Source organism: Sphaerodactylus townsendi, linkage group LG08 (genome assembly GCF_021028975.2).
Source record: "Sphaerodactylus townsendi isolate TG3544 linkage group LG08, MPM_Stown_v2.3, whole genome shotgun sequence".
Taxonomy (NCBI): domain Eukaryota; kingdom Metazoa; phylum Chordata; class Lepidosauria; order Squamata; family Sphaerodactylidae; genus Sphaerodactylus; species Sphaerodactylus townsendi.
The window spans coordinates 44,162,970-44,181,487 of NC_059432.1; the positions used below are offsets into that span (position 1 = coordinate 44,162,970).

An 18,518-nucleotide genomic window follows, 5' to 3' on the forward strand; every position below is an offset into this window, starting at 1 on the left:
CCCAAGAAACAAACTCCCCCAGTTTGGAATATGAGCCATTATAAGTTGAGTCCAAGCCTTTCTGAAATTTGGTCCCAGGTTGTAATGGTCTGCTTTTTTGCCAGCACTTTCCATCATAACACAGTCTCCTATTCAGCAAAATTTCCTATGATAAACAGGAAGCAGCAGCAGGGAATGGAGGACTAATATGAAGGACTTCTGCAGTGGCAAGGCCTCATATGTAAAGCTTAAAGATTTCTGAGCATGCTAAGAAGTGTTTACTGCTGCTAGAAATCCTGAGAATTAAGCCTGTAAACACTGATAGTCTATTAAGCAGAGATGCATTATTAGAGTCTGGGTTTTATTTTACTGCAATGGATACTACTGAGCATGCTGAGAAGAATTCAAGAAGATCCAGGTGTAAGATTAGTTCTCAGCTGCTGCTGACCCTCTCACCTGCTGACCCCTTCACCAAGGTTACCAATTCCAGAATGGGAAATTCCTGGAGGTCTGGGGGTGCAGTCTGGGGAGGACAGGGTTTGTAGAGGAGAGGGACCTCATTGGGTCCAAATATCACAGAGTCCACCTCCAATATATCAATTTTTTTCAAGGGAACTACCTGCATAATATGGTGATCAAGTGAAACTCTGGGAGATCTCCAGGCAATCCTACCAGGAATAGTTTTTTTAAAAGGGGATGGCAGAGCAGTTCAGGAGGTAAGCTCCCCACCCTTTGTTGGTAATAGCTCTTAACAATCTCAAGGAGCCTGAAAGGGACTAAATATGATAGAAACTAGACCAGTGCTACTATTAACTTAGTTTTTCTTTGCGAAAACAAACTCAAAGGCACCATTAGACACGGCCTTGTGAGCATCTTAGATGGTTGCATGACAGCTGCTTAAGTGGCATATACCACCATCAAGGAGGCATTGTAATTGTAGCAACAGGGGCATAAAATGGAGAGCTGTTGCTTATAGTATAATGCTGATCCTTCCTTCATTGAGTACAAATCCAAGGTGATTCGGTAGATGTATTCACTGAGATAAGTAATTTAAGAACTCAGATGGCTAATCAACAGAGTGCTTTGCTCCCGACACATTATTCTAAGTTAGTTATTATCAACAGTTGCCTCATCTGTGGACCTCCTCCTGCCAGACAACTCTTACAATCATCATTTTTAATAACGTTCCACCAGGTGGCTGCTCAGCCTTTGTTAGAAAGATGGTGAGCCAAGAAAACAAAGACATCATATCACACCTGGGCATGCCAGTTAGTCTGTTCCTTTCCCTTTTCCTTGTTATTAATCTGCCTATTTTGTTCTCTCCTTTGTTGAGCATGATTATTTTTCCACTGTTCTTCTTCCCTGGGACATCTCACCCCCAAGAAACAATTTGTTTCAATTTCTTCCTGTTATTCTTCTGCTATCATTGGCCACTTGATTCTTCTTATGCTTGGAATAGACTCCCTCTCCATGACAATTGTGCTTTCTCTTTTTGCTTGTTTCAAAGCCCTTTTAAAAATCATCATTTGATGAAAGAAAAACAACATCAATATTTTCTTATCAGATTTGCAGTAGGTGTACTCAGTTTAACCAAGCTTGTTTTTCAAGGGGATGCATTTATTCCTTTTCCTTCCCCATTCCTTCCCCTTGTGTACAAAGATCAAGAATAATTCCTGGCCCAAAGGGACTTGCAATCTAAGCAGATGGGGCAATGAGAAATGGAAATATAAAAAAAGGGTGACGTGCAGTTGTAAAAAAAAGTTAAATTAATTACAATCCAGTTACGCTGAATCAGGCCTTTAGGTGGAAAGTGTCTACCTAACTGCATTCAGACTCTAAACAATCTTACTAAAGGTAAAGTTTGCCACTGAGTTGCAACGAATTTATGACAGCCCCATGAATTTCCACCTCACAGGGTTTTCAAGGCAAGAGATGAGAATTGCCACTGCCTTCCTCTGCATAACTAGACCACTATTTGTAACCATTATGCTATATTCAATGCATAGTGAAGAAGCAAGGTATCGGGCAGACTTTCTGTGATGTTTGGAACCTGTTCTTTTAACATGGTGATAGTTGTTCAGCACAGAAAAGGCAAGGCCTCCAAAGAAACAGAAAGTAACATAAGAGTAAACAAAAGCATAGACCAGCCAATGAGGCATAGCTCCAATGAAGAAGAATAGGCTTGATGGGTTTGTCGCTGCTTGAAAAAACATTTTTCTAGGAGGGGAATATATATCCACCAAAAGTAATAATGATAATAATATTGCCAAAGGGGGGAAGGCTGTGTTGCTTGCCTCTAATAAGCATAAAAATCCAGTGAGCACCTGTGAAAATACATAATGCATAGACAGCATATTAAAAAGGAATATACCCCTGGGGTTATCAATAATATGGTATTTCATATGGTATCAATATTTCTATTCTTATGACTGAAGTATACCATGGTGGGATGAAAAAAACCTGTATAACATATGCACCACTATTACACGATAGGTGGAACAGAACAAAAAGCCCTCCAGCTCCAATTATTTTAACACACTCTTGTGTAGTGAAATTTTTACATTGCTTATATATTTTAAACTTCTTTGCCTGAGGAATAAATTTTTAAAATTCAGCAACAGATTTGCATTGGACAACAAATTCACTAAGGATCAAACTAGATGTGACAGTTTCTTATTTACGATGTTGACACTCACCGTTTCAAAGCCTAACATGGGTGGTTAAAAATGCTGCAACAACCAGCTCCTGATCGGGGACTGCAGTGTAGTGGGATGAAGCTTGTCCCCCCATCCCCATCAAGTGCTGAAATGGCCACAGGGGCATATTCTTTAAGCAATGGTCAAAAGCAAGGAAATTCCTGCCCTTCGCAACCCAACCAAAGGAATAAATATTTAAAAGTGGAAACCCACAAGGACTTCTGGAAGGTATCTCATTTCTCCCTTCCCCATACACTCCCTTTATTCAGTGTCCTTCTGTCTTCTAGGTTGTCTATGTGGGAACTGGAGATCTCCTGGAATCACAAAAGATCAGCCAACAGTGATAAGATCTCCCTTAGTATTGCCAGCTGTAGGCTGGGGAATTCCTGGTGATTTGGGGAAGGTATTATACCATAGTAGGGTATGATGTCAAAAGGTTCACCTATCAATGTTTCATTTTCTCCAGGAAAACTGATCTGGACAGCAGTTCTCCTAGAGGAAATGGTTGCTTTGGACAGTGGAATTTAGAGCACTGTACCCTCTCTGAGAACCTCATCTCCCTGAATTCCATCTTCCTCATTCTCCCCCTACCCCAAATCTCCCGGAAGCGCATAATTTGGAGTTGGCAACTCTATCTCCTTCCCATCCAACAGTGAACCTATCTTTATCTGCTCCTCTGTCTTCATCTACGAATCTAAAATACACATAAGTGACTTTTTTACCCCACATACATATATTTCATGAATTTTAGCACATGGCACAGGTGGTCTGACAGTAAGAGATTTTTCTTTTATTTTCTACTTTTATTTATTTGTTTGTTTTGCTGGAACATCTCGGGTTTTTTATTTCTGGAATAACATAAAATGCATTGCATAATAATCACCAGGCTAGCGCTCAACATGTAAAATAACGTGACAGAATATTAAGTAAAATTCATCTGCAAAATAAAAGTAATACATAGGTACGTGATAGCTGTCTTTTTCTGTATTATCACTAATGGCAGGTCTGTAATTCTCTTGGCTCCATCACAGATAGACATTATTGCAGCATGGCTTAAAACACATCTTACATGTTGATGCTACAGGGTGCATCATGAATAACCTCGAGAGCTGCATATCTAGTAAAATATTTCTCTTTGCCAGTGGTTCTCTTTGCCAATGCAGTAAAATATTTCCCTTTACCAATGGTTCTCAATTTATTTTCCGAAGAAAACAGCTCAACCAGAAGCTATTCAAAAGCATACAAATGATATTGTTTGTGGGGTGTTGTGTGGTTTCCGGGCTGTATGGCCATGTTCTAGTAGCATTTTCTTCTGTGGCTGGCATCTTCAGAGGATCCTGTTTGTGTGTCATTCAATAATCCCAGTTATAATAGTGCAGTGCATTTGTCACAGTCCACATGGTAGAGTTGTACTTATCCTTTGTTACAAAAGCCAGAAGGAAAGTGTCGAGCTGAAATCCTTATTAGAAATTCACGTTAACTTACTTCTGAGGAAGGTATGATGTTAACATCTCTAATACCTTTAAGTCTATCAAGTTCGTGAAAGTCCATTAATTGTGTGATATATTTATTGAGGGTAGCAGAAATTGAGGTGCTGTTAAAAGATAGATTTATACAATCATTCTGCTATAGCTGGCTTACACCTTCCAAAAGAAGTAAAAAGATTCTTGCTCTTCAGCACACCTTTGTATCCATGTACCACCCAATATGACTTGAGATTTGAATACTGAATTAATTGGGGTTTCTAATTTTTTATGATGCTTACTGGAACCATGTTATACACTATGAGCAGCAATTATAAATTTTCAGTTCTGGGGAAAACAAAAGTTAAAGTAGTCACTGACAACTAGATAAAAGACACAGTTGCCTCATTGGTATTACAATTTAATGTACACCTCAAAAATTCAATAAAAAGATTCTTTGTTCCTTTTTGCTGGCAGTCCCAACTAAATTACCTGCTTTTCATAACAGAACTGTAGCTAGGGGTGCTTTATTTGCATGAGTAGTTGGTGTTCGCAATCATGCGTATTATTTATTTATTTATTTATTTATTTATTTATTTTGCTGCCTCTATTATTTTTCTTTCCTATTTTGGGGGCTCTAGAAACATGGCACACTTTCTTTTTATGACACAAGATAGGTAAACTAGTAGATGTTGGATATTGCTAAAATACGGATTTTATATAGCTGCAAATTCTTAAGGAAAGTTTTCACAAATTACCACTTAATGTTGGGAAATAGGTTTATGAAAGCCAAAAAGGGAGTATTTCTTCACAACAGTCATTATCTTCTTATGGAATTAATAACTCCAACAAGCAGTGATAGGCAGCTAGCTTAGGTGGCTTCAAAATAATTAAGTCAATTCATAGATGTTTGCCTGATTGGATGAAATAAAAATTATGTGTTCAGAGGCAATGTCCCTCTGGATGCCAGATGCCAGGAAAGAAGAAAAAGGAAAGGCTATATGTGAGCCAGTCTTAGAAATAGAATGCTGCGCTAGATAGTCTGACAGTTGTTGTTTCTTGGTATGCTACAGTAAATAGTGCCCGAGGGAAGCAGTGAAATTGTGTCCCCCTCCCCATAGCATGGTGGCTGGCACCCTCCCCACGGTGGCAAAAGGCAGTGAGTCAGCAGTAGTCAGTAGTGGATACGGAAAGGACCCTGCCCCCCATCACAGAACCTACTGGGCCACTACAGTGGTGATGCTGGTGTGGGAGCAAGGGCGCTGCTGTTACTTCATTGGCAGTGTCTGCAGCACCTGCTGCTGGTGCTGCAGGTGGTGGGGATCTTCAGCCAGATGGACCACAACTCCCAGGGGGCCACTGCCACACATCTCTCTTTAAGAACCAAGGCAGCATCACTGTTTAGACCAGCCCAACTACAAGTAATGTGCTTGCCACAGCCAGAAGCAGTTCTGTTTGGGAGGTGAGATGTGCACAGGACTGTTCGGTAATAGCCAGGGAGACTGCAAGGCAGCTTTGTGTCTGGCCTTGTCCTGTCCGAATAGCTAGCTTGGCTCCAGGGGGCAAAGCTAGGGAGAAGGTGGAGGCTGAAATACATCTCAGAAGGAGAGAGAGGCAGGTTTCCACGCTCCCTCACCTACTGGTGCTGGGCATGCTGGCAGCGGCGCAACAGTGAGCTGAAGTGCTGCAGCTTCCCACAGATTTCAGGGGTGTGCCTGAGTCCACCTGTCCCCATTGGCTTCTGCAACCCAATACAGTCCCCATTGGCTTCTGCAACCCAATACAGTTGCCTGCTCCTAGGAGGAGGGGGAGCAGCTGAATGTACCCCCCACTTTAAAGTGGTGCTTGGATCATCTGTCATCTCTGCTCCCCCCCCCCCCCAAGTACACAATTGCTTGGATTCAACCATATTGGAAGATTCACTTGATTAAGACTACATGTGCCATGGCACTCACAGGCACCATGGCACTCACAGGCACCTTTTTTGGCATCTGCCAAGTGTTCTTAAGTAGGTGTGGTCAAATGGGGCTGCTGCCTGGCAAGACTTTGGAATGGCTATTGGAGATTTGATTGGCTGGCAGACTTTTAAAAATGCTGCTGTGGCATCAGCTGCCACCCACAGTATGAGAAACTTCACTGTGTGACTAAAGTAAAGCTATGACAATTGTTTTGAGGCTGGCTTCACCTCCTGCAATAGTCATTTTCTGTCAGCTATTTTGTGGCTGCACTTGCTGGCTTAAAAAGGTAAGGGACCCCTGGCCTGAAGTATCCCTGACATGTGTTTGTCCAGTTGCAGCCAATGAAGGGAAGCTCACCACCTACTGAGGCAACCGATTCCACTGCTGAACTACTTTTACTGTAAAAATTGTTTCCTAGCATCCATCAGTACCCTTCCACCCATAATTTAAAGCCATTATTGCAAGTCCTATCCACGGCTGCCAACATGAACAGCTCCCTGGCCTCCTCTTAGTACAGTTTCAAATACTTAAACAGAACATTCATACCCCCCCCCCTCCCCGCCTACCTTCTACTTGCCAGACTGAACATTACCAAGTTCCTCAGCTTTTCCTTGTAAGGCTTGGTCTCCAGGCCCCTAATCATCATCATTGTTCTCTTCTGCACCCATTCCATTTTGACCACATCTTTTTTGAAGTGAGGCTTCAGAACTGCACCCCATACTCCAGGGGCAGTCTGGCAAGAGTGATGTATAGCAGGACTACAACCTTTTGCAATTTGGATGTTACACTTCTGTTGATACGGTGCAACCTTACAGACCCTGAAAGCTTTTTCAGCTTTTCCAAAAAAATTCAGGTCCGATAAACCCAAATCCCCCCCCAAATCCCACCAAAACATGGTGCAAACCCCTTTTCCTCACATATCTGAAAAAGCTTTTCTTCTTTCAGTGAGCCTCCCCATCAAACCTCAGTTCACTCTGAGCTTTGGACTCTCTGATGGTTGATCTACAGTGCCTAGTAACCCTCAGATACTCTTCTTTGGAGATTTGCTCTTCCCTTTATTTTTTGAACATTTCCTTTTTCTTCCTTAGCTCATCCTTCCTTAGCGTCTTCATTTTTTCATATTTAATTTATATCCCGCCCTCCCCCAAGGAGCTCCAGGCGCCAAACAACAAGAGCAACAGCAAAAAGCAATAACAATATAAAACAGCAAACAATTACAGTATCAAGCAGTATAACATAACATAGTAAGATATATTAAACAATTAAATATCAATAACATACATAATGATTTTAAACATCATTAAAATACAACAGAATACTTACATTATATAATTTGAAGCTGAAAACACAAAAATCAAATACAAGCAGCACTTACATGGCAAAAAACTTCCTTCCTCCAAATCAGTTTCCTCCACACTTAACAGGTTAACAATAGCATTGATATTTTAAAAATACAATAACCCAGCATAGCCACTAACACTAACCCACCCTCTTAACCTAAGCCTGATACAAAATCCAAATCTAGTACTAACTCTAACTGTTAACCTACAATATACAATTTCACCACTAACTCTGAACAATATACATTAATCAAGGGAGAACCCACATCTGACTAACCACTCTAAGCTAACTCTTGGATCCTTTACCATGTTTCCATCTCACTGGAATAGTGATGGCTTGAGCTTGCAAGAACTTTTGTATTAGGAGACCCCACCCTTCACTTGCTCCTTTCCCTTCCAGCATTCTTCCCCATAGAATGACACTCACCATGCCTCTAAAGTAAGCACTACTAAAATTTAACATATCTGACTATGAATTCCACCTGTCCACCCACCCCACCCAAAGCCCCCCAACAGCAGAAGGAATTCTAGGAGATCACTTCACCAAGGTTATTACCACCTTCACCCAAATTCCAAATCCAAAACCTTTATTAGGAATAAAACCAGTGTGTGTCATGAATTCCAGATACAGTAAAAGGATATCACCTTCACCCTATCTACCAATTCTTGCCTGTTAGTTAATATTAAGCTGAGTATGGCCAAGTTCCTCATAGTGTCCTCCACCATTTCAAAAAGGAATTTGTCGGCCAGGCAGGTCAGGAAGTTTGAGATTCTGGATGCTTAGCAAAGTTTTTCTCCCAGCACACATCAGACAAGTTGAAGTTACCTATAACTTTAATGTCATGTTGCTCGGATATACTGTCAAGCTACCCAAGCACCTATCTCCTCCCCTTGGTCACACAGTTTGTAGCAGACTCCAGCCACAATACTGTTTGTCCCCCCTTCCCTTTCCTCACTTACAGACTTTTCACATCTATCTCCTCACAAGCAAACCCTTTCCTCATACAAAGTGCCACACCCCCTCCTCTTTGATGTTCAGCACTTGTAAGTGTTACATGTGCCAAATCAGATGATATGTTGTGAGTCTCAATCTGGATCTGCCCTTAAATTTAAGTCTCAGTTAGATCTGGTGCAGAGCATTGCGGCTACAACAATCTCACAAAACATTCAATACAAGAAACCTTTCATTTAAAGTACAAACTTTCAGCCTTGACAGACACATGAAGAGTAAATGCTAAGGTATATGTGGAATATAGGTAGCCAACTGTTTCAGAAAGAGCATAATACCAACAATTTACCTAGCAAAGAGGCAATCACAGGCAATCACCACTAATCTAAATAGTCAAGCTCCTAATTCAACTGATTTTTAGAAAACCCAGCTGTGATATAAATTAATGTTCATTTATACCATGCTATAGGACAAATGGGTATTTATACTCAGCTGCCACAACTTGGGACACACCAGACAAATTCTGGTTTTTGTTACATTATGTTGGCAGGCACCAAGTTGAATATGTGTGTGTTGTGTGTGGGTAGCGTAGTCCCGTTGAGCCACCACTGGGGGCCCACAATTGTGCAAGCCTGACTGGTACTGAAAACATTTTGAAAAATTGCATTTAACAAAGAAACAGTAGAAACCAGGTTTATATTTTATAATTAAATGGTTCTTACCATCTGGAAGCTCCGGGTAGAATGAAACTCACACTGCATCATATCAAAGAAGATTGGAACAGTAGCTTTTCTAAGTTCAGTTTCAGGGATCAGTGTCATTTCTAACATGGGGCCCACCATCTCAGGAATGAATTTAATCTTATGTTGGCCTGCAAGGAGAAAAGATTACATCTGAATTCATGAAACGGTGGCTTTAATTAGCGTCAGGGTTCATCTGTTTTGAGTACATGCATCTGTTATAAATGCCCTGGAAAAAAATAACAGCCTTAGAGCGCCTCTAAGCATGTGGCCAAACTGAGACATCAGAACAGCCATTTGCTCCTGATGGACATGATCTCAGTTTATTGCTATGTGTTTGTGAGAACAGCAGTGGCGTAGGAGGTTAAATGCTCGTGTATCTAATCTGGAGGAACCGGGTTTGATTCCCAGCTGTGCCGCCTGAGCTGTGGAGGCTTATCTGGGGAATTCAGATTAGCCTGTACACTCCCACACACGCCAGCTGGGTGACCTTGGGCTAGTCACAGCTTCTCAGAGCTCTCTCAGCCCCACCTACCTCACAGGGTTGTGAGGGGGGAAGGGTAAGGAGATTGTAAGCCCCTTTCAGTCTCCTGAAGGAGAGAAAGGGGGGGATATAAATCCAAACTCTTCTTCTTCTTCTTCTTCTTCTTCTTCTTCTGTTTTCTTCCTCTTTCCCTTTTATTTTAAAAAGTACTGTAAGGCTTATTCTTGTGGAACCCTTCTAATTAAACTCCAATTCACCAGATGCCATGTCCATGGATCTAGTGCCTGGTTAGAATCTCAGTTTATGGGTGAGAGACAAAACAGAAAAAATAAACCAATTTGTGCAGGCACCAACATTAAAAAGTCATGATAAGCTAGAGTTTGATTGAAGGCTTCTGAAGACAACACAAGTTTAATCATGCTCTGTATGAAAGAAGAGACAGTAGGGAACACACACACCTGGCAGCAGACTGAGAGAACCAGCATGGTGCAGTGGTTAAAAGTAGAGTCTACTCTGGAGAAATGGGTTTGATACCCCATTCCTCCTGAGTGGTAGATTCTTACCTAGTAAACCAAGTTTCTTTCCCCACTGTTTCCCTCCCTCCCTCCTCCCTCCCTCCCTCCTCCTCCTCCTCCTCCTCCTCCTCCTCACCACTCACACATGAAGCCCTACCTGATGACCCTAGTCTAGTCACAGTTCCTTTTAAGAACCTCCTCACAGTCCCACCCACCCTTTTACAAGGTGTCTGTTGTGGGGAGAGGAAGTGAAATAAGTTTGTAAGCTGCTTTAAGACTCCTTATGGTTGAAAAAAGCGGGGTATAAATCCAAACTCTTCTCTTCAGTCATGAACAATTATGCTGTTTGTGATGTCCGAAAGCAGCCTTTTTCCATACTATCACAGCCTGCCCCAAACACATATAAAATTAGGAAGCAGGACTTACGAGTGCAGACTTTACCAATGTGGGATTTGTCTCATATATGGTTCTCTCATAAGCATAAATATTGATGAGCATAAATATTTTCACAGGACAGGAAGATACCTGTCAAAGAAGTAGACCTCCTGGGATCTTTTTTTCTGTTCTCAAGCTCCATCTTCCCCAAACCATGAGTTTGCTGCTACCTTAGAAAAAGCAGCCTGGGCGAGCTCAAACTCCTGTGATTTTCTGCCCCCCATGTGACCCCAATGCCATGTGCCTGAGGTGTGGCACCCCCCTGCCCCGTTGCAGCTGTGCCTATGGCTTCAGTGTTTCCCATCTGTAAAATTAGTAAATGTGATTTCTAGATGCTTAATTTTTTAATCATGTGACAAATGTTTACGATCTTGGGCTTGGATCATTTATTAAACCAACATGTAGAACAGATACTCCTTGCTTTCTCATTGTGGAACCACTACAGTCTATATTTTGTGTCATGATCTTTTGAAATTGATGTAATATAATTTAAAGAGTCAGCAACCCTGGCTGCCAACCTAGGATGTCCATCAATTGTCACTAGGTATTATAGTACCTAAACACTAGGCACAATTGTCAATGCATTATAATGAAAAAATACTAACAAAAAAATAAAGTACAAAAGTACAAAAGGGAACAACATAGGTGCAAAAAATGAGCAATAAATCACCTTGAGCCCACTAACTGAAAATAATAAATTCATTCAAATAATATAAACAATAAAAGATAATAATATCAATTATCACTGCTTTCTTAGTACAAAAATAGTATAAGGTACATAAAAGAAGCATATGAAGATGAACAAGTAACAACTGAAAGCCCAAGCAGTCAAAGTTCTATGACAGTATGCTAGAAACTCTGACTATATATTGATTTATTTTGAAATATTGAAAGGTTCATCTTTGTTTACGGATCACAAATAGTTTCGTATAATTGGATGGGGTGATTATGGACAACTCTCTGTAAGAGATAGGTGAGATATTACTTATATTTATTAATTACATTTATATTTGATTGAATATTGTCATAAAGGTTATTAATGCTACATGGTATACATATTGAGAAGTCACCTGGCATGTTTACTGGGGATGAAGAATTCAAGATTTTGATGGAGAAGACCAATAGGGAAATCTGTCATTTGGACATGCAAATTAAGGACATTTATTGATTGATTGATTGATTGATTGACTGATTGATTGATTGATTGGTTTTTTATACTGCTCTATCCCCAAAGGGCTCTGGACGGTGTACAACAAGGGTTAAATCATAATAACTAAACAACAAAATCAAAACTAAGCAAATAAATTCCAATACAAATACTACTAAATCCCTTTAAAAACAGCAGGTAATACAAAAGGTCAAATCAAATCAAATCAAGGTTTCAAGGGTACTTTGGATAGTAGAGAGTTTTTAGAAAATGAAATGAATCCTCTTTGTAAAGAACTAAAGAGGGTCAAGATTTTTAACAATTGACCATGATGAAGCTGATTATGAGGATGATATCTGTAGTTTTCAAAAAAGACTCCCAAGGATTCTTTCTCTGGGCCATTAACTATGGCTAATGATAGCAATGATTATGAGGATAGCTCGACATATTATTAGGCAGTCTTTTTACCATAATACTAGCACTATGTTGGATCTTTTAGGATCAGGCATATAACATCAGTTGTCAACGCAAAATATGTGGCATTGCCTCACTACCACAATCCCGATGAGTGTAAAGAACAAGAGAACCAATGGTGGTATAAAACTGATTTCTGTACTTTTGTTTTGACAGTACTATAAAATACCACTTCAGCATTCGTATACAGAACTAATACATATACTGTTTGAAAAACTGCAACTCCTTCACTAACGCCCTTTCCGCACAGCAAATTTGAAGCAGGTAGTAGGCAAGATACATGAACCCCTCCTTGTCCCGGACCACTTGCATGGCTGGTTGTCCTATGGAAAGCCAGTGCTTCGACCGGGGCATGCACCTTCACATGGAGGCATGTCTTTTTTATTTTACTTACCTCCCACCAATGCGCACCTATGCAGGCAGGCACACATAAACCCCCAGAGCCTTGCTGACACCTCATGTCCCCAGAAGTGCCTGTGTGGCTTCGCAGATGGGAGCCGGGAGTTTTAAAAAGAGGAAAGCACAGCCACATAACACGCCTCCTGCTCAGACGTTTGCTTGCCTGCGGCTGCAAGGCGCATTAAAACAAAAGAATTACACAAATCATGATTCTTGAAAAACCTGGGAGGGGGGGAGAACTCGGAGCAGACTTATGTTAGGAGTGGAATCCATGTGAAGTTTCCACACAACCCAGGTTTTACCCCGCCCTTAACCCATGTTTATTGGCCTGTGTGGAATGGACCCCAGTCTCTTTAGCGGGGAAAGAAAAATCTCTTTTATATTTTATATTTTATTTATTTATTTATAATTCCACTTATATACCGCCCTCCCCCGGAGGGCTCAGGGCGGTTCACAACAATAACAGCAAACAAGTGGATAAATAAAATCATACAAGTAGAGGTTAAAAAGTTAAAAGCAGAGCAAAAATTTTCACAACCATTTTAAATACAGATGGTATCCGACCGCTAAACCCCTCTAAGAGGGGGGGAACAGCGGGCCTTAATTGATGTTAACGGGCACAGATATCAGCAGCTGGCCTCCCCAAAGGCCCGGTGGAATAGCTCAGTCCACAGGTCTCCAAGGAATTCATTAAGGTCCCAAGAGGGCCCGGACAGCTGGAGGGGAGAGCATTCCACCAGGCAGGGGCCAGGGTCAGAAAGCCCTGGCCCTAGTGGGAGGCCAGCCGCGACCATGGAGGGGGGGGCTGGGATCACTAGCAAGTTGGCCCCTGCTGAGCGCAGAGACCCCACGTGGGACATATGGGGCCAGGACGGGTCTCAGAGGGCAATGAGGGCTGTCCCAGACCGCTGCGTAAGGCCCAGCGTTAATACCAACACCTTGAAGATGAACTGAACTCAATTGGGAGACAGTGCAAGCGGTGCAACACGGGCATGATATGTGATCTCTGATGGCACCTCCTCCCTGAGCAGATCGAGCCGCTGTACGCTTGACCAATTTCACTTTCCGGATCAGTCAAGCGCAGAAAGGAAGGCCCGCGTAGAGCGAAGCTGGGTAAATAGTCCAGTCTGGAGGTGAATCGCTGCATGGATCACAGTGGCCAGGTCCTCCTGGGAGAGGAAGGGGGCCAGCCACCGGGCCTGTCGGAGATGGAAAAACGCAACCCGGGTTACATGGGCCACCTGGGTCTCCATTGAAAGAGACGAATCCAGGTGGACCCCCAGGCTGTGGACTGAGGGGGTCGGTGCCAATGAGACCCCCTCCCACACCGGCTGCTGAAAACCCCCTGCCTCCACCCCGCGGCCTAGCCAGAGGATCTCTGTCTCTCATGGATCTAGTTTTAACTCGCTCTGCTTCAACTAATCCAGCAACCGCCTCCCAAGCAATGCTGTAGAGCTGTAGTGTGTGACCATTCTCCATCCATCGACAGAATGAGCTGAGTGTCATCTGCATATTGGATGGCACACCAGCCCAAAACTCCGCACCAGCTGGAGCAAGGGGTCGTGATGTAGATAAAGCAATAACAGCGGGGATACAGTAGCGCTCCCTGAGGCACACCCCAATGAAGCGGGCACCTCCGAGAGGCTTTGTCCCTACACCACACCTGTTGACTCCGGTCCCGTGGGGAACGAGGCAATCCATTGAAGGACAGTGCCCCGCGACTCCGGAAGCTGCCAGGCTGGGTGGGTCAAAAGATCGCGGTTCACCACATCAAACGCCAAGTGTAAGATCCAACAATACCCAGCAACGCCGATCCGCCTCGGTCAAGCTGCATAATGGAGCGTATCTGTGACGGGCGACAAGAATAGTTCCCATCCCATGCCTGTGCACAGAAGCCGGACTGGAAGGGATCGAAGGTCGATGTGTCCTCCAGAAAACCCTGAAGTTGCTCCAACACCACTCTCTCAACCACCTTCCCCAGAAACGAAAGGTTCGAGACGGGGCTGTAATTGGTCGGACTACCAGGGATCTAACGACGGCTCCTTTAAGAGCGGGGCTGACCACTGCCTCCTTCAACCCACCTGGGAAAACTCCCTTGCTCAAGGGAGCTATTGATGATATCCAAAAGGTGGGGTCGCAGCTCCTCCCGGCATGCTTTAATAAGCCAGGAGGGTAATGGATCCAGAGGGACAGGTAGTAGGTCTAACAGCAGCCAGGGTCACGGTCAACAGCCGCTTCGGAGAGCAGGGAAAACTGGGCCAAACAAGGGCCGGAAGGCGGTAAGGGAGCCTCCAGTTCGGTGAAATTGTCTCCAAGGTGGCAGGGAGGTCCCAGAGCTGAATACTTAATTCATCTGCAAAATAGCTCATAAATGCCTCACAGCTAATAGCCAATTGATCATTTTTTGAACCCTCAGAAAGTGAGGTAAGAGACCGAATAATGCGGAACAGTTGTGCTGGGCGAGAGCTAGCAGACGTGAGAGAGGAGGAGAAGAAAGTTCTCTTCGCCTCCTTCACCGCCATCTCATAGGCCTTCATAAACGTCCTATAAGATGTTCGCAAGAGTCTCGCTACCTAGACTTCCTCCACACTCATTTAGCCGCCTTAAGCTCTCGCTTCAAAACAGCCGTATTCCTCGGCATACCATAGAGCTAAAGCCGGTGATCGGCATCTTAGAGGGCGTCGGGGAGCAACAACCTCGATGGCATTGGAAAGGCGGGCATTCCAGTCCGCTACCAGACCATCGAGGGTGCCGGTGGGTTCAGAGTCCCACAGAGCATTCAGGAAACCAATAGGATCCATAAGTCTCCGCTCAGGTTACACTTATTTAGCAGAAACAAGCAAAGAAAGTAAAACAAAAGGAAAAATCAAATATTGTTATACCATATTGCATGTATTTCTGCTACATTTTACCATGTACATGTTACTAGAATAGGTAATGTGTTTTGGATGATAATCTAGTATGAACAGTCTCACAGATTACTGGAACAAAAGGTACATAGTACCAACAACATTCTTATATGAAATGAATGATAGGGAATTTAAACTAGTCAGCTACAATAGTCCCATGAAGTAAGCAAGTTGTTTTCAGTCTATTGTCTAGTCTTTAAAACACTAATAGGAACATTAAAACAATGGAGTTTCTCTGGATACAGGAACCCAAGATGTTATGAATATAAGGCCGTTTCCGCACGGCCCATTAACGACGGCCTGGGGGCGGTAAAAACACCGCCTCTAGGTCATTAAGCCAGCATAGGGCGCCAGCTGCTGCACCCAGCAGCGGCTAATGTGCGACCGCGCCTTCCCCCAGGGCGGCGTCAGGTCGCTTCTAAACAACAACCCTTTAAAGGGTTGTTGTTGGAGAGGCTGCGTCTTCCGGGCGGCGCTGCGCGAACCGCTACTGAAGATGCTGTCTCCTGCCCTCGCCATACTCACGGTGAAATGCTCGTTGCCGTTGTTGGTGCGTCGCAGCCCCGCCCACACTGTCCTCTGACCTCCAGGGGTCGGGAGGGCAGCGTATGGGCCGCGACGCCCAGCAGGCGCACGACGAGGTGACCGTGAGTGGGGCGGGGACGGGGGAAGAGGGCGGCTCCATGCTGGAGCCGCCTGCCGCTTTCCGCTTCACTCGCTCATGCGAATCGGAAGCTATGTTTCCACTCCGCCAGAACTCTTGGCGGCGTGGGGGCGCATCCTGGCCGTGCGGAAACGGCCAATGTGTTGCTCTTGTCTAAACACTGACAAATCGTTTATTCAGAAAGCCATCCTAAATGCACTGCCTGTGTTGTTTTAAACACAAGCTGCTTGTAACCAAGGTTACAAGGGGTACACATACCACCGAACAGCTCAGAACATCTACATAAAGCATAATGAAAATCACGTTTAAATCAGAAATGATACCGTTGAATGACCATCACTCTATACTTTTGAATATAAGCTGCTTTAATGCATTCAGTGATAAGCTACACAGTATACTAAGAAATGCTTTTAAAAACTCAAAACTAACATAAAGAGTTCAGTTTTACTGTTACTATCATTCAGCCTTTTTTCAGGTGACAGTTTTCCTGTATTATGCCTGAAAAGTGTCAAAGCCAATAGATCAGAAAACAAATTACAATGACAGCATGTTATTCATCAAAGAGATTATCTATGTCATGCTCTATCAGAAAAATCCAAGTTTAGGGATGGATTCTATCAGAAAAATCCAAGTTTAGGGACTGTAAAAGAGACAGACGACGGAAAGGTTTTGAAGTAAACCTGTTAAAGAAGTATGCTACCATAACAACAAATTTGGATTATTTTCTAATATTTATGTGCTCTGCTTTGGTATAAGGTTCCAGAACTACTTCTGGCAGCTTCCCCGTTCAGCTTAATGGAGAGCACAGGCAAACAATGTCCTCTCCACTGAAATGAATGGTGAAGGCAAGAAAGCAGCACATGCAATGTAAGGGCTCCATGTACAGAAGGAATTGGTGTTTCAGGAAGGGGCAATGTGAGAAATGCAAATGAGAATACCTCAGCTCTATAATAACCCCGAGGCCCATAAGACCTATTCTCTTTTTTACATTTTCTATTCATGTCAGAATTAGAATCTTTTATGTGCATTAATCAGAGGAAACGAATCTAAGTAATTCAGTCATTGTTGCCATTTGTGGAGTGTGTCCCACTTACAGTAGTCTGTCCTTACTGGTCTTAATCAACAGAAAATTTAAATCAATGGCTTTCTTCTGAGTGCAGTACAACAGACATTGTGTTTCATGGGAAGGAAAGAAAAGAAGCCAAAGCAATTATGAAACATTAAAATATGTAGAAACACATTGCAAATCAACTCCTCCCCACCAGCTACTTGAAGGTCATTTAGTTTATCAGTTTCAGCTGCAATGTTTAAAGGCATCTTTCTTTGGTATTTACTTCATTTTGCAGCACTGGTGGATGGAAAGGGTTTAAATATATATATATATATATAACATGTGCAAGAACTGCCGAGTCAACAGCCTCCCTCTTTTGAATGTTAAACACACAGCTCCACACATCAGTTTGGTAGCACATATAATATCACAGATACCCAACAGATTCTTAATCTGCTAAGGAATGAGAGTCTCTCAAACTCTTCCTCTTATATCATTTCCTAAACTTAGTGACCATGACCAGGATAAATAATGGATGTTCTTTACATCATCTCTAGAAATACTGATGTTATAAGTGTAGTTCATTGATACATAAAGAGGGCACCTCATATGTAGAAATTTAGTGACCATGAGTTGACTGAGGCTCCTTCCTCGCATGCAAAATAATGCACATTCAATCCACTTTCACAACTATTTCTAAGTGAATTTTGCTATTCCGCACAGCAAAATCCAACTTCAAAATGCATTGAAAGTGGGCTGAAAGTGCATTATTCTGCATGTGCAGAATGAGGTAATACTCATTCATCAGAGTACTTTATAGAGGCTCTTGTAGGGAAGGGCAGGCAATTCAGTTATGTCCTATACTGGCACACCATGCCTCAAAGAAATGACAAGGCTGAAATGGGAAGTAAGAATGCTTTTCATCATTTGTGGTTGCTCCAGTTCAAACTTTGCAAGAATAGCATGAAAATTAATTATATATAAATATATAAATGCTGGTCAGGTAACACAAGAATAGAGCCTAAACAAGAAGCCCAAGACAAAAAGACCCAGTTCCAAAATCTCTTTGATTACGACTCCTCTGATTCTGACCTTAAAACTGGAATAATCTACATGACTGAGGGCTAAGTCCTGACATCCACCTGAACTAGTCTGAAGAGAAATTATCCACTGATTTCTGAGAAGGAGGGTCTTTAAAGGCTCTGAACTAGGTTTTGCACCTCAGACTTCTTTCTTGAGGTCTGAACTGGCTCAATAGCAACCCAATGTTGTTCCTCCTTTCTTGAGAAGGCGGTGTACAAAATCTGAGGCCATC

The 18,518-nt window shown here is 42.7% G+C and overlaps 1 protein-coding gene across 2 annotated transcripts in view; it reads right to left on the bottom strand.

Moving 5' to 3' along the window:
• The window catches only part of DOCK1 (dedicator of cytokinesis 1), a 508,395-nt gene that overhangs the window by 136,461 nt on the left and 353,416 nt on the right, over window positions 1-18,518 (bottom strand). For both annotated transcript variants that reach the window (XM_048505444.1, XM_048505443.1), the window contains exon 33: window positions 9,108-9,256. In XM_048505444.1, the coding sequence (XP_048361401.1) occupies window positions 9,108-9,256 (149 nt within the window). The remainder of the gene's footprint in view (window positions 1-9,107; window positions 9,257-18,518) is intronic.